Source organism: Brassica rapa, chromosome A10 (genome assembly GCF_000309985.2).
Source record: "Brassica rapa cultivar Chiifu-401-42 chromosome A10, CAAS_Brap_v3.01, whole genome shotgun sequence".
Classification (NCBI taxonomy): domain Eukaryota; kingdom Viridiplantae; phylum Streptophyta; class Magnoliopsida; order Brassicales; family Brassicaceae; genus Brassica; species Brassica rapa.
In genome coordinates, this window is record NC_024804.2 from 3,490,708 (window position 1) to 3,506,657 (window position 15,950).

Consider the following 15,950-nt stretch of genomic DNA (forward strand, 5'->3'; position numbering starts at 1 on the left):
TCATGATGGCATTCACGTGGTGCTTCAGTGATTCATCTCCTTTACCTTTCATGAAGGTTTCCTGCCTTTTAATAGTGTGTGCAGTCTTAACCACTTGTGTCTCCAACTTCCTCACATGTGTGTTCAAAGACTCAAACTTTGAGTTCAGCTCTGAGTAGACAACATCAATCTTTCCATCAAAATTCACCATCAACTTCTGCTGACCCTCAAGAACTTGATCGAGCATGGACTTTGTCTTGCTCTCCTTAGTCTGATGTGGCTGATTCTGGTAGTAGGAGTTTCCATAAGGTTTGTTGTTCCTTTTGTAGTTGTTGTTGTAGGGTTTCTGGTACTGTGAACTCTGGTTGTATCCACTCTTTTGACCATTGCCATAGAAGTTTCTATATCCACTCTGATTTCCAAACCTCTGATTCTGAAAGCCTGAACCACTGACAAAGTTCACATCTTCTTCTTCTTCCATGTCACTGTTGACATCCACAGCATCTACATCCTCTGCAAAGCTAACTTGTTTCTTGAGAAGCTTGTGAACACTATCTAGCTTAGCTTTTACCTCCTCCAACTGCTCCTTCCCTAGGGCAGGGGCCAATTTTTTTCTCTCGAAATCAGTGTTCTTGGTGTTGTTGCTGGATGCCAAGTTCTCAATAAGTCTGATCGCCTCCTCTGGATTCCTAGTGTTGAAGTTTCCATCACTAGCTGAGGCTAAAGCCATCTGATATGCCAGTGTGATGCCTCTGAAGAAAGTGCTGAGCAGCTGCACTTGATTGAATCCATGGTGTGGGTAATCTCTCTGATATGACTTGAATCTGATCCAGGAGCTTCTGAATGACTCTATAGGCTCATGTGTGAATGTAGCAATCATGATCCTCAAGTCTTCAGCACGTGCCTCATCAAAGAAGTGGCATAAAAATGCATTCTTGATTTCGGCCCATGATGTCAGAGTTCCTACTGGTAACTGCTTAACCTAGTGCGAAGCGTCTCCAGCAAGTGAGTACTTGAAGAGCTTGCAAAACAGATAGTCCTCAGGGACTCCATTGGCTTTTACAGCAGAAACTAAATCCTCAAACCTCTCTAGATGGTCCATAGGATGCTCGTGTGATAACCCACAGTAGGGTGTGTGTCCCACGAGTGTAAAGTATTGAGACTTCAACTCAGGATCTTGCCTCTGTATGGCTAGAGGACGGATGGCAGATATGTTCTCGTAGTACTAATTTGGCATGTTGTAATCAAATAATGTCCTCGGTCTAGCAGCCTCGTTTACAGCTTGAGCAACTGCAATATCATCATCGGTATCACGAATTACAGTCCCCTGATTATCTATCTTCTGACCTGCTGCATTACGCAGATGACCCTCCTGGTCATGCAGGTTTCCAGTTGCATCATGAATAAGTACTAGTGTCGCAACCATGTCTCACGGCTCAGTGTCGATCGATGTCCGAGGTGGAATGTCGATCGATGTTGGGTGGATATGGGCGGTCGACGGAATAGTAGTCTCAGTCGATGGTGGAAGATGAATGTCGGTCGATGAACAAGTGTTGTTGTCGATCGATGAAGTACGTTTGCCTTTGCGGATGGTGTCTGAAAAGAGAAGTGTATGTTCCTTGTTGCTTCTGGTACTGCTGGGTATGCACCTGAAAAGACGGAAAAAAAATTCTCAGTTTTTTTTGTAAGTAACAATAATCTAGACTAAACCTAACTAAGTTTGATCTAATGGCGATCGAAGCTCCCTGCCAACGGTGCCAAATTTGATATCACTCATATTACCCTATAAGTCATTTGTACTCTCTCAAATAAGAGATTCAATTGTAGTATTCCAGGGATCAAATTCACAGGGAGGTAAAGCACACACTAGATCTATCTAGTTATATAGTTAAGCTAGATTGAATGGTTTAAAGCAGTAAATAAGCAGTGGTGAACAAGCAATTGTTCAGTTGATTGATTGGGTTTTAAGATTGATATGGGAGACGTTAGACTTAGGATTTATATTCAGTCAATCAGGATTATAGATATATATACTAAGTATATATGGATATTATAGAACTCAAACAATTAGAATAGCCGATCAACTTCTGTATATTTAGGCTATCTATCGCCGGATCTAGGATCTCAGCTGTCGCTTGTTGGTCCTGAGAAAGTGTCGATCGATTCCAGCAATCCTAGCAGAACCAAAACTATTTCAGACAAAGAACCAATCTTCTGAATGCACCCTAACATCTAAAGACAAGGTTCTAGTTAGTTATTCTAGAACACATGCATTAAGAAGAGTCTAGTTGATTAATATCCTGACACTTAGTAAATTCTATATTTTGGGCTAATCTCTCATGATTATCTGAACCCTAAATCTAACAAGATGAACTACTCAGACATGGCTAAGCAATTCATAACAATAAAATAAATAGATTGCAAAAACAAGATAAAGTAAAAAAACTAGGGTTCCAATCACAAAGCTCTGAAGGAGTTCTTCGATCTTCTCTCCAAACCTAAGACTCTAAGTATTTTGCTGTATGAAAAATAGAAAGTATGAAAGTGTGTGTTGCCTAGAACAATGGCAGAGCACATAAATATTAGGTTAAAACTCGTCAAGGGTAATCTGGTAATTCTTGTTGGACTTGGGATTTAAGTCGGCTGAAACCCAATCTGGTTTCTGTGCGCTTCACCGTCGATCGATACCACAGAGTGTGTATCGATCGATTGTTGCCTTTGCCCATCGATCGATAGTCGTGGTCGATGGTCAACTTCGGGTCTTTATCATTTTATCTCTAAAATATATCAAAATCACATATTTCCTCCAAATCACTCCAAAACCTGGAAACATACTAGAGAGACTCCAAAACAACTACTCCCTCCGTTTTATATTGTAAGTAGTTTTAGCAAAAAATATTTGTTTCACAATATAAGTTGTTTTCATATTTCAATGCACATTTTATTTTTATTGGATATTGTGTAACCAATCAAATAATACTAGCTTTTTTATAATAGGTTGAATTCAAGATTAAATAATATTTTTTTACAAAAGCAACAATTTCTTAATATTAGTGCTTTTAACTAAAATTACTTACAATATGGAACAAAAGGAGTATAATGTATTTGAAAACATTTATTTACCATAGCTAAAAATGGATAAAATCTATAATACATCACATAACATACTAGCGGCTGCTAAGCTTAGATTGCACATAAGTTGTAGAAGAAGGCTTTGCTTATTTTTCAGGTTATATTATAGAGAACAATAACAAGAACCAGATATATACACTAAAATGCTAATGATTTTAGCTTATGTTGAAGGGCTTCTTTACAAGGTATGTACTAAATGATACTACAAGTTAATAAATAATGTACTAAATACATGTATTCATAAGAAATATTGAGGACCATATCTTTTGATGGCTCCATATCCATTGAAAAGTACTCTACTTTCATCATCACATCTTAATGATGAGGCTTCATCTTATAAGGTGTGTGTTAACCATCAACGGTGACTTCTCAGAGCCTGCTACAGTTCTAGTTGAGTCCTCTTTTTCTTTTCTCCAAATCACAGTGTATAATCCAAAGCTCAAAATCGCTGATCCATTGACACTACACAACACATATATGGCGAGATTTTATATAACCATTTATAGAGATGCATATGAGGAACTATTGAGGCTAAGTGTGAGTTGTGATGGATTAGATTACAAGCTCCTCAAGTACATAGAAGAGATTACAAATAAGGTAAAACAAATTTGATATCTGATCACACTCTGAATGCTAAAATTGAACTTACATCAAAATTTCATGATGGAGTTTCGTTTCTCTCAAACATGTCTATTGCATTCTCAAGCTTAGGCAAAGGTCTTGAACGATCTCCATGTTCGTCACTGCCGTATATCCCAGAGCGTTAGACTCAAACAGAAAACATAAAAGAAGGCGATTCGAAGAACGATATATAACCTGGTCCATGTAGCTGGCTTGTTATCACATCTAACAAAAAGGTAACAATAGACCTTAAAAGAACCCTATGAAAAGCAGAAGAATAGGTCAGGAAAATAATCACCCTCTCTACACATACATAACTGGTGAAAAATTATTGTTATTAAGTTGTATGCATACCTGCACTCCAACTTTTAGCCAACACTTCTCAATCCTATAAACACCATCATATCTCACTCCTGCCTCAGAGGCAAATTCAGATTTTTTCTTTTGTAAGACTTGTATATGAAATATAAAAGTTGGAATCACTTCTGGTCAGAGTTTATCAAGCGAACATCCAGTTATCGCGAAAGATAACTGCACAAGGTTTAACTCAACTTTTGGACAACAATCTTTTTTTTCCCTTCATATAGTATTGACGCACATAAAAACATTCCATAATTTTACCAACATTCAATCAAACAACAATACATGTTAAAAACATGTAATAAAAACTTAGAATTGCATAGATTTAAGACTTACACTTTCAATTATCTTCGATTTAAATTTAGATTTGTCAGAGGTGATCTCCGATTTAGGGTTCCTCTTGTACAATAGAGACGGCGGCAAGCTCGGGTGGAGGTGACGAAATGGAAGGCGGCTGTGATGGAGAAGTCGTCGAAGACAGAAATGAAAAGGAAGGATCTGATTTGCTTTTGTAGCTTTCGGAGAACACGATCCAAACTCTCTCGACGGCGAAGTGAATTTTTTTTTTGAAAAATAATTAAATATTTCTATATTTATAAATATGAGTGGCAATTTTTTGAATAATAAAAGGAAGGAATGTTTTGGTATTTTTATTTGCCTTATGAATTATTCTAGTAAATACAAAAGTTTATGACTTATCTGGTAATTTTTTATTATATAATTCAAGATATATATACCTGGGAAGCGCTGTGGCTGCAGCTATTCGTCCGGTTTGGTAGTGAGATGATTCACGGGTAAGTGAATGGCCAAGCGCTGTGGCTGCAGCTATTCGTCCGGTTTGGTGGTGAGATGATTCACGGGTAAGTGAATGGCCACCCCGGTTCGAACTGCACGCATCGAACTTGAAACTGATCTATCACATATACATACATAAATATGTGACATCAATCAAGGTATTCTTAAATACCTTTTATGTTTAGCTTATAGCTGTCACCATAAGAAATTGCAAATAGAATATTTTTTATTTTTCATTTTACAGAGAGTTGAAATACATAGAAAATATATTAAAAAAAAAGGAAGTGAGTATTATTATTGCACACATCAAAGTTAAACAAAGGATGTAAGCAGGAAAAAAAGTCCTCAAACCACAACTGATTTTATTTGATTACTCTCAAGTAAAAGCCAGGTTAATGCAACGGATCAATGACTTGACCAATAAACAGAATCACTCCTGTTATGTTCTCCATGACCACCAACAGAAACGGATGGTCCGCCACAAAATCTATAATCTCTTCCTCCATAGCCAAACCCCTTAGCTTTATAACTCCAGCTGATGCAGCTGCAGCTTCTGTTCCTTCTTCATTCACCTCAATACACGCTTTATGGAAAATGCTCGATACCTTTAGATTCTTCCCCATCTCTGGAGACTCAACCATCTCAGTCAGACCATCTTCACCAGAGAAGGGCGAAGTCAGTCCCAGTCCTTTCAAAACATCTGAAGCTTCGAACCCGAAAGAGAATTTAAACTTAGGAATCTTGAACTCGCCGACCTTAACTTGTCTGCGTGGAATGTGGCTATCTAAGAACCCTGGAGTAGAAACCATCTTATCCAGAAGATCAGACAAACCGTTGTTTGCATCTGGAAGATACAAGTACATTGAGAACTGTCTCTTATCCTCTCCTTGCAAGTAAGGAAGTCCCAACACTTTGAAACCTTCGTAGGCACTCACGTACTGTTTCTTCTTGCTGGTCATAAACGGAGCAGTCACTTTGGAACTACCGTCAAGAAGGTGAAAGTCTCCGTCTTTTGTCAGCGATTCGTCGAATTTCTCGTTCCATGTTCCCTTGAAGTACAAAGCATTTGCAAATATCAGTTTGGTCATACTGTCTGCTGATCCTTCCGGTAGAACCTCAGTAATGAGACCATTTGTCTCCTTTTCAGCCCATGAATTCACTTCAGCAATCACTTCCACAGCCTTCAGAACAAATTCATCGAACATGAAATCAATCACAAGCAAACACAAGACTCCCTCAAGAATCAATGAACATATACAAAGGTTGGTCTTTATATGTTTCTTACACCTCACAAGCCTCAATAAGTGCGTTAACAGTTAGATTAAGCACAAGAATCCCAAATCAAGAAAATCTTGATTTTTTTTCAAGAAACTAGAAAAATAAAAAAAAACACACCTTTGTCTGAAAATCTGCTTGATTAGAAGCAGCTTTGTAAGAACCATCCAAGAGCTGCTTGAAGGAAGGTTTGAATGACAGAGACTTATCGATCCATACACCGTTAGCCGCCGAGAGTTTAGGGCCACCGTTAGCGCTGCCGTCGGCGAGGACGGCGGAGACGATATCGGAGGAGAAGGTGTTGAGGTGGTCGATTGAAGGGAAGTTGAGGAAGGAGAGGATCTGGTCTTTGGTAGCGCCGGCGGATCCAGCGGCGATTATGCCGAGGACGACGTTGATCGATGCCGGGGAGAAGATGACGTTGGAGTTTTTAGAGACGGTGGAGATCACGTTCTTGGCGAGGCTCAAGGAGACATGGTTTTGCAGTGAGATTGATTCTCGCACGTCCATTTTCGCTGGTCGAGGAGCTGACTGGTCCATCAATTTACTAGCAACGAATTTAGAAGACCGCGACTGAGATATTTATTTTGATAATATGTTATAAACTATATATATAAATATATGTAAGTGTTGGCATGTCGGTACAAGAAAGAAATATAATTTACACGCACCGCACGCGTCGAAGGGCCAAGCGGAGAAGGTGACACATGGGTAAATAGTTGACAATAGTGTTTTGATTTTGAAATGTATATGTGGAGACCAACTATGATTTATATGCAGATATTTTTATGCGAATCTGTGCGTTGCTTATCCTTGTGTTTACCACCGCTTCAAGCAATGATTAAACGTTGAGAGATAGGGAGGGAAAAATATAGGTACCCAAGAATATATGTAAAACTACACATGTTCAAAACGCAAAAGCTGTTTCATCTAATAACTCTTGACAACTCTCCAGTTTACGTGATAAATATTATTTTATAGCTAACAAGAAGTCTATACATACAAGGGAGAGTAAATACAGTGCATGGAAATGATTGTGAGACTCTGTGTTTGGAGAATATCATCAAACAAAGACAAAAACAAAAGGTATTGAAGACCTTTGTTTGATATTTTACTTACAAAGTGTTGGTTGTGCGCCTACTACCATTTGACGTCGAGTGTTAAAGCTTCTTGAGGACCAAGTATCGATGGGAACTTAGTGAATGACATGTTAGACATCATACTGCTCCATGCCTCTGTATCCACTTCAATGAAGGGCACCACTTTTCTCATCCCTACTGCTTTCAACTTATCGCCTTCAACTTTCGCCTTTACTTCAAACCAAACACGTTCGATCTTCGGTTTGGTTCTCCACTCTGCTCTTTTACTAGTTTCACTCTCGTTGCTCCCAATTCTTCTCCCGATCTCTAACTGAAACCGCACCATGCCTGAAGCTTTTAGTTTTGCTGTCACGGAGCTTACCGTTTGCGCAGTTCCATTGCTCCTTAAAGAGCTCAGAGCTTTTTCCAACTTGTCAATCTTCAAGCCAAGAAGATCACTAGGGAGATAATGCTGCTTATACGTGTGAGCTTTATCATAACACTTTTCTGGAAGTAACTGGATTGTTTCATCGGATAAGAAAGAAGTCTTGATTTGTGAATCTGCTTCTGGAGTCCTAAAAGCAACCAATGAAGCTGATCCTATGATTTGTATGGGAGGCAATGGCACACACACGGGGCCTAGAGATGACCATGAACAACCTCCTCCTTCTTTAATATCTACAGTAGCAGCGAACCTTCGACTGGAAGAGTGGAAAAGAGAGATTGCCTGAGCTTCCCTTATCTCTACTGAGATTCCCTCACTGACAAGGACTCGTTTTAAACCAATGTGCGAGATGTTAATCTGAAAACCAAATCATAACCTCCACTCATCAGTTACAATGTTTCTGCCATAACTAAAGAAAAAGAGCTTCAAAACAAAGTAGAAGGTTCTAAGGATTTGTCATATTCAACATGTTGACAAAACTACTGACACTGTCTTGGTAAAGCATAGTCTTAATGTTAAAAATCCAACAGAATATTGTAAGAGTATTTAACTGTTCAAGATCAAGAATCAAGAATCAAGAATCAAGAATCAAGAAATGGTAAGAGAGAGAGTACCGGCAAGGCAAGGGAGAGACGGTGATCGTCGCCATGGACTCGTAGCTCAAGTGGACCTTTCAAGAGGATGGGATCAAGAACCTTAGTGGAATTAACTTGCTTGACAATCTCATCCAACTCCACGTTGCTTCCTCCGCCGCATCTTCTCCAATCGGTTACTTCGTCCGGGAAGATGAAAACGAATCTGCTCTTCCCTAACCGGATCCGGATCTCAAAGCTCCGACCCGTACCTATACGGAGCTTCTTAACTTCCAATTTCGAAAACCTAACTTCCTCAGGATTCCACTTCTGCTTCGTTGATATCTCCTTCAACACATCCTAATCGGGAAACAAGATTCTGATACCAATATCGGAGATGAAGATTGATTGAGTTTTTGTTTGTACCTGTAGAATTGGCGTTGTGGTGATGGTGGATTCGTCCGCGTGGGAACGATCGAGAGCTAAGGATAGAGTAAGGGCTCGGATGAAGAGAGAGAGTAAGACGGAGAAAGGGGAGCGGAGCTTCATAACTAGTCCGATCTGTTTTACGCCGCCGTAACTGCCAGCGTCAACGACGACCGTTTAGGCGAGTGACGATGATGATTGAAGCCCATTGAAGTTTTCTGACAAATCATATTTGTTTTATCGATCGATTATAACCTTTTTTATTTTATTTTTTTTCGTCTCCAATGTTTTATTAATAAAATCACAAATGGGCTGTTACAAGACAGTCCATTTCACTTCAATACAAACTCAAAATCTAATTGGAGCCCAGAGTGTTATGACGACGACTCAATTTATTGATCTAAAACACTTTTTCAAGCGTCAGTCTATTTGCTGTCGTAAGAAAATCGAGTCTCAAGCTTTTTTGATCATCTCTTCGCCCATCATTGTTGAAATCAGCTTTTTTCAATGTTGTTTGCAAAAAGAACCTGATCGAGCTCGAGATTGGATTTTCTAACGACAGCTATTCTCCTTCTCGAAAAAAGATATATCGGTTCATCATAGTAGATGTTTGCTTTCCAAACCAATTTGTCTCACTTCATCTTATTTAATGGTTTTCAAACAAATTCGTCAACTCCTGACTTCTATTCCTTGAATTAGAGATGTTTTTTCAGTTCAACATCTTTGCATCTTTCATGACATCTTAGTTGTTCCATCTGATGCCACATGTGTTTGCTACTTCCATTAGTATTGACGCTAAGATCCGACTCCTCTGAAATTTTAGTATAGAACATGTATGATTTCATTCCCGAAATTCTCTACAAAATTTGAATCTTCTAGTGAAACATTTCATATATGATATTTACTGGCACACATAGATGATACCATAGAAGTTAACTGTATTCGGAGTTCTCTCACGACCTTAGTTAGAGATATCAAAAAACCTTAATCCTTGAAAGCGATCGAGTTACACTGTAGGCAGGATCTCTAAACCAACACTCTTAGTTACAATAGTTAGTCATATGGTATCTATTTCACATTTTTGTCGGTTGCCTTGTCTCAGCAGTTTTTTTATCCATTTGTATTCACGGCCTACTTCTTTATCGCTCCGGTCAGCTTTGTTCCAGAAGACTCACCACAATATGCATCTGTTCTCATGAAGAAATCACGTAGTGTAAATTTTACACGATCTAACATCTTATTCTTCTTCTCTAGACTTAGTTTGGCGTTCAAGTAAAATCCAACAATACGAGTCAAGCTTTCTTTGCATTCCTTTCCATTACCTCAGCTGAGTGAGATAGAATTCCATGTGTTTATTCATCAACCTTGTCTAGAGCTTGTAGCTTGATTAATCTGCATTTAAGCTTCAATCTTTTAGCCAATCGCAAACAAAACCATGTGATTATACCTGGAACTCTATGGACAATCCATTATCAGCTTATGTGCTCATGTCTTCAGCACATCTTTAAAACTGGATGTTAATTTCAGATCAACTTCATATCTATCATGCTTGCTTACATAGATGAAATCTACAAAATTAACCTAGTGATGACATGAGATTCAAACAAACCAAAAAAAAAAAAAAATTATTGAAGCAACCAAGCCTTGATCCACTAATTCTGATTCATGATATTCACGACAAAAGTCATCTATGCATATTTGCAAGTCAAATTCTGTTTTCAGGTCACAAACGCATTGACTTAAGCCCACATTGCTTTAGCCATCCTCCTTCACGATGACACCTGCCTCTCTTCACCATTATTCTCAAAGAATTGGTACAAAACATTATTCATAAAATATTTGACAGCATAGAGGCTGAGAGACACAGTAGTAAATCTATTTGAAACCTCATTTCTTCTTTCAGAATCCAGAAACCTGCAACTCACACTTTGCTCAGACAATATCTTTACGTCTTTTCTGCCATTTACCTTTTTTTGTTTCTGCTTCAAATGAGTTAAAAAATATTACAGGAATTTCAGTGGCTGGATTCTTTATGTAATCTATCACGTCAAAACCATGTCCACCATAAAGTCAATCAGTACCCCTTAAGAGAATAATCTTCACTTCCTGAAGTGACAGACACCTATTGACCATTTTAAAACCTCAGCTCCTAGATCCAGTCTCTGCTGACAGTTGGTACCGGAAGGCATGAGCCGGTAGCTAGGAATGCAGCACTTGCAATAAGATAGATCAAGTTCTTGAATAGATTTTCCCATGTATTGCTCTGTTTAATCAACACCCTCATGGTCAGACTTATGTTCTCTTAGTGCATGATCTATCGAGATCTTAAATCACCATTACTCACTAACCACCCTGTGGCGAGACCATAACTGAGTCCAAAATTTCATATTATCCAACTTAAGCACAACACAATTCTTCTTTTACAGCACATCTGAAATACTTGTAATTAATCTATCGAGAATAAGAAGTAACAGGTACCATTACCCGTGAGCTTTTTCAAGTGTAGATCTTCCTTCAGCTCCCAACCACATAAGTATTACCTCAAACAATCTTTCATCGTCTTAAAGCCATCAGTATCATCGCCCGTTTGACGTCTCCATCTCTATCGGACTCCTTTTAGATATCCAACTAGTGCCTTGAATATGTAATCTCATGACAGATTTCTGTAGGTTTTTTTTCTAAATCTTAAAAAAAATGTCATCTCTCATTTGATGTTGTGGTTCATATCTACCTTCACTCTAGACTTTATCGGTATATAATACTTCTGTTTCTTCTTCCCCTTTTCATGCAATCACTCATATCTTAGGAGCATCAAGATTCATCATCCATTCACTTTGAATCACTATGAACATTAGATGAAGGCATTTCTTTCCTTTGGTTCCATATGTTCTTGCGACAAACAACGATGTGACAAAAAGAATTTGTTCTATGTTACTGTTTAATACCATGTTCTCTGGCTCTTCCCATAAACTCTCCTCTCAGAATAAAAATAAAATAATTCATAGTTTGATAGTTAAGACGTTTTATTTCTTTTATGCAAACATATCATCTATCCGTTAGAATTAGGGGCGGGCAAAAAACTCAAACCGAATCGAACCGAACCAACCAAACCGAAGTTAAACCGAACCAAACTAAACCGTGCTCTTTATGTAACCCAATTGGTTCATGTTTTACTCAACCCGAACGGTTTGGTTTGGTTTGAGTTTAAACCGAACCAAACCGAACCAAACCGATAATCCAATATATATAGTAAAAATATATATGATATATATATATATATTAACATATTGCAAATTTTAGTTAAAGTTTCGTTTTTCATTTTTTCATAACTTCCATATCTTAAAAAAAAATTATAAATATGATTCAAATAATACTATTATATATAAAATCATGTAGCATAAGTTTTTATATTCTCACTCTATCGTTTATGAGTTGATTATTTTTTAATAAAAGTATGAAACTGATGCCTTCATATTTTATAATCAACCCGAACTACACCGAACCAAATTAGACCATAATAATATAAACCGAACTAAATCTAAACCAAACCGAACTGAACCAAACCAAATTAAACCCAAACCGAACCCAAACCAAAGCTACTTTGGTTTTAATTGGTTTGAGTTTTATAAAACCCAAATTACCCAAACCAAACCGAATCCAAACCGAACCCGAAACTAAACCGAAATGCCCACCCCTAGTTAGAATGCGATCTACACAACATTGGCCAATCAAAAAAATTATGATATCTGATGCTATTTTTTTTCTTATCCGAGAGGCAGTTTGTAATGTTTCTAGCAAGTGCAATTCATGCTTTATAAAAAGTTTTAATATCACTCAAATTATCCTAATAAGTGAATTACTCTCTAAAATAAAAAAGTTCAGTTGTACTACTTAGGGATCGAATTCACATAGAGGTAGGGAGCCTAATAAATATAATTAAATTGATTAAGCTAGGTTGTTTATTATTAAATATAAAAAAAATGTTTGTGAGCAAGTTAACTGCTCGATTGATTCATTGGGGTTTTGGTAGTTAGATAAAAGTAGCTAGACTTAGGGCTTTTATTCAGGTAATTAGGATTATAATCCTACAGATGCCTGATAAGTTGTATGCATGATATTATAGAGTTCAACACTTAGTAACAAACCATTAGGCTTTCGCTTTCTAGGTTTGTTTATTGACCAGTGTCGATCGATTATTCTATAGGAATATCGATCGATACACTTGTCGAAACACCGACCGCTTATTCGATTGGAATATCGATTGACGCTCTTGGTCAAGCGTTAATGCACGGATTGAATATGCTCATTAAGCTTCATGGATCAGCTCTGGCCTTATTTTAGCAATCTTAGCTCAGTTAGGATGGATTCAGGGTGAGATGCAAGCTATCGCTTATGTCTACAACTCCTAGGGCAAGTTCTAGGTAGCTAATATAGAAACATGCACTAATGACAATCCTAAACATGAATATCACAACTTAGCAATCTTTAGTTGGAGCTAATCCCTCATAACCTATTTAAATCCTAAATTTAACAAAGAGAACTACTCACACATGGCTAAGTAATTCATAACAGCAATAAGATATAAAAACTGCATAGATAAATATATAGATATCAATGGAGTTTCAATCACAATTCTCTTTGGATCTTCTCTCCAATCTACTAAAAATCCTAGAAAACCTTTGCTGTGAAATCAGTAAAACAAGAAAGCACACTTTGCCTCTAACATGTTGAGAAATCTTATATAATTAGGTTTAAACTCGTCAGGGGTAATCTTGTAAATTGGTGAAGACTTGGGCTCTAAGTCGGTTGAGACAAAACGGGCTTTCTGCACGCTTCGCTGTTGATCGATGTCAAGATGTGAACATTGATCAATTATTCCTCTTCAATGTCGACCGATGGTCGTGCTCGATGGTCGTCTCGAGTGCTTACTCCAAATATCTCCAAAATGCTCCAAAATCATCACTGTAGAACCTAAAATCTACACAAAGTATTTGATAGTGATCGGTAAGGATGGGCACTTTACCCGATATCCGAAGTGGCACCCGAACCTGATCCGAAAAACCCGAACCGAAATCCGAACCGAAGTAGCAAAATACCCGAACGGGTATTGAATACAGAGAGATTGGATACCCGAACCCGAACGGATAATACCCGGACCCTAATTGATATCAAAAGATAACCGAACATATGTATAATTAACCTTATATTTCTAGTTTACATCTCTCATTTTATATAAAATATTTATATTAATACTATACATACTTTAAGTTCATATGATATACATATAATTACGGAAAAAATGATTTGCTACTTACTTAAAATGCATGTTAAGTTTTTTATTTCAAAAATTAATAAAAAGTTACATCCAAATTTTTTTTAAAAATAACTAAATTAATACTTTTTTAGTTTTAAAATGTTATGTCCAAATCTATTAACCATCCAATCTATTAAAAATAAAAAAAATTAGTTAACTGAAAGTTATATGTTTAAATACAAAAAACTTGAAAAATGAAAATTTTAATTTTTTTTCAAAATCTAAATATCCGAACCCGATCCGAAATAACCGAATCTGAACTAAAAATACCCGAACACGACCCGAAGTACAGAAATACCCGAACGGGTTTTACACCTCTATACCGAAATACCCGAGAATCCGAAATACCCAACCCGAACCCGAACGGGTACCCGAACGCCCACCCCTAGTGATCGGGGTTGATCTAGGGAAAACAAATGATGTGGACAACGATATCTTTAGAACACAACGATGTTAAGTAGTTTTCGGTAGGCGAAAATATACTTTATTGATAACTGGGATCGAATACAATGAATTGAACTAGATCGAGTGATACAAACGAGATCGATAAAGAGAGAATCTAGAAGTGGGAAGACAGCAAGATCAATGTGAATGTGTAGCTCTCTCTAGGGTTTTCAAAGTGTCCTCTTCTGTGTTTCTTCTTCTTTCTTTATAGTAAGTCGACTCCGAGATCCCCGTGGTAGCTCCGCGATCTCAGTTTCATGTTATGCGATCTCTGCGACTCCTTCTTCGAGCTCGATTCTCGTTGTGGGCATCGGCCTATCTCGGCCCAATCCTTTGATCATGGCCCATTTCCATTCTTAAAACTGATGCGATGTAATTAGATAAACCTTGCGGATCTTTCATCTGAATCACTTCTTTCATCTCTGGTGACAGAACATTATAGAATATCCGCTCCAAGTGATGATGTTTTAAGTCCGTAACTTGCTGAAAGGTTCTCAAACTCAGAAACATAAGCTGCTACAAAACCAGTCTGGCGAATGGCAAACAACGTTGTTTCAGGTTCATCATCAATCGACTCCGAGAAACGTATCACCAGTCTCTGTTTAAAATCAGTCCAATCACTGAAACCATCTCGCTTCATTACCCAGGAAAACAACTTCTTCACTGAACCTCGCAAACATAATGGAACAATATCCAATTTGGACTCTTCTGAATAATGCCTCAAGTGGAAGAAATGTTCAACATCCACCAACCACTCGTATGTACGCGAACAATCAAGCAAAGGCATCTCAACCTTACGCAACATACTATCTCTCGTCGCTAAGTTCAAATCTTCATATCGATAACCTAACGATGAATCTCCATTTTGTTCCAGATTAGCAGATCATACCTAAGGATAAGATGGCGAAGATTCTGATTGTTTCGTCGATTGATGAATCGGCATCTTGCCAACAGCCTTCGTCAACGCATGAATCGACACCGTGAACTCCGATACATCTTGCTGTAGCGAAGATAATGTCTCGTTCGTTGGCTCTTGCGAATCCTTTAACCTCGTGTAAGCTCCCATCAGAAATTTGAGTTTTGCTTTCGATTTCTTCTCTCAATCCTCCATCGCGTCCGAGATCCTCGATTGCATTAGCGATCCACTCGTCGACATCGTAATCGCGTTAAATCAAAATTTTCACCGCATCAATGATAGTTTTTCGATATCTCAAAGTGTATAAACTCAAATGTATTCGATTACTTCTCAAATGCAAGTACAATAGTTTGAATCTCTCTCTTTCTCTCATACGTACTCAATGATTGTAAATTCACACCTCAAAATCTCATTACGATCTTGAGCTCAGACTCATAGTGTCTAAGGGTTTACAACAATCAAGCATAAAAGAGAAAGCAACAGACACTTGCTTATTTAAACTTCAATTGGTGAGATGAGATCCTCAACCATCTAACTGCAAACCCTCCGCCTCCTCCCGATTGTTTGTTTTCCCTCCAAAAGACTCAAACTC

General features: G+C 37.8%; 2 protein-coding genes across 3 annotated transcripts; both read right to left on the reverse strand.

Annotated features, from left to right (window-relative positions):
- Positions 1-5,093: 5,093 nt before the first annotated feature.
- Positions 5,094-6,949, reverse strand: LOC103843916 (serpin-ZX). Of its 2 annotated transcripts, XM_033281720.1 has the most exons (3): positions 6,834-6,949; positions 6,283-6,709; positions 5,094-6,068 (listed from the first exon to the last, which is right to left on the reverse strand). In XM_033281720.1, exons 1-3 carry the CDS (start codon positions 6,869-6,871, stop codon positions 5,280-5,282), a joined length of 1,254 nt encoding a protein of 417 aa, XP_033137611.1. In that variant the 5' UTR covers positions 6,872-6,949; the 3' UTR covers positions 5,094-5,279. The 2 variants fall into 2 exon arrangements, with proteins under 2 accessions (XP_033137611.1, XP_009118937.1); XM_009120689.2 differs by lacking the exon at positions 6,834-6,949 and having other exon boundaries at positions 6,283-6,755.
- Positions 6,950-7,048: 99 nt separating this feature from the next.
- On the reverse strand, positions 7,049-8,948 carry LOC103843915. Its single transcript, XM_009120688.3, has 3 exons — positions 8,685-8,948; positions 8,301-8,618; positions 7,049-8,043 (listed from the first exon to the last, which is right to left on the reverse strand). The coding sequence occupies exons 1-3, from the start codon at positions 8,805-8,807 to the stop codon at positions 7,303-7,305; spliced, it is 1,182 nt and encodes a 393-aa protein (XP_009118936.1). The 5' UTR covers positions 8,808-8,948; the 3' UTR covers positions 7,049-7,302.
- Between the last annotated feature and the right edge of the window lie 7,002 nt (positions 8,949-15,950).

What these genes read in the sequence shown, in the direction of transcription:
- LOC103843915 (XM_009120688.3), bottom strand. Translation starts at nt 8,807, where the DNA reads ATGAAGCTCCGCTCCCCTTTCTCCGTCTTACTCTCTCTCTTCATCCGA. An exon ending in CCACAACGCCAATTCTACAG is followed by an intron (nt 8,619 to 8,684) that starts GTACAAACAAAA and finishes TTTCCCGATTAG; the next exon opens with GATGTGTTGAAGGAGATATC. An exon ending in GTCTCTCCCTTGCCTTGCCG is followed by an intron (nt 8,044 to 8,300) that starts GTACTCTCTCTC and finishes TTTGGTTTTCAG; the next exon opens with ATTAACATCTCGCACATTGG.
- LOC103843916 (XM_033281720.1), bottom strand. Translation starts at nt 6,871, where the DNA reads ATGTGTCACCTTCTCCGCTTGGCCCTTCGACGCGTGCG. An exon ending in TTGGCCCTTCGACGCGTGCG is followed by an intron (nt 6,710 to 6,833) that starts GTGCGTGTAAAT and finishes ATTCGTTGCTAG; the next exon opens with TAAATTGATGGACCAGTCAG. An exon ending in AAGCAGATTTTCAGACAAAG is followed by an intron (nt 6,069 to 6,282) that starts GTGTGTTTTTTT and finishes TTTGTTCTGAAG; the next exon opens with GCTGTGGAAGTGATTGCTGA.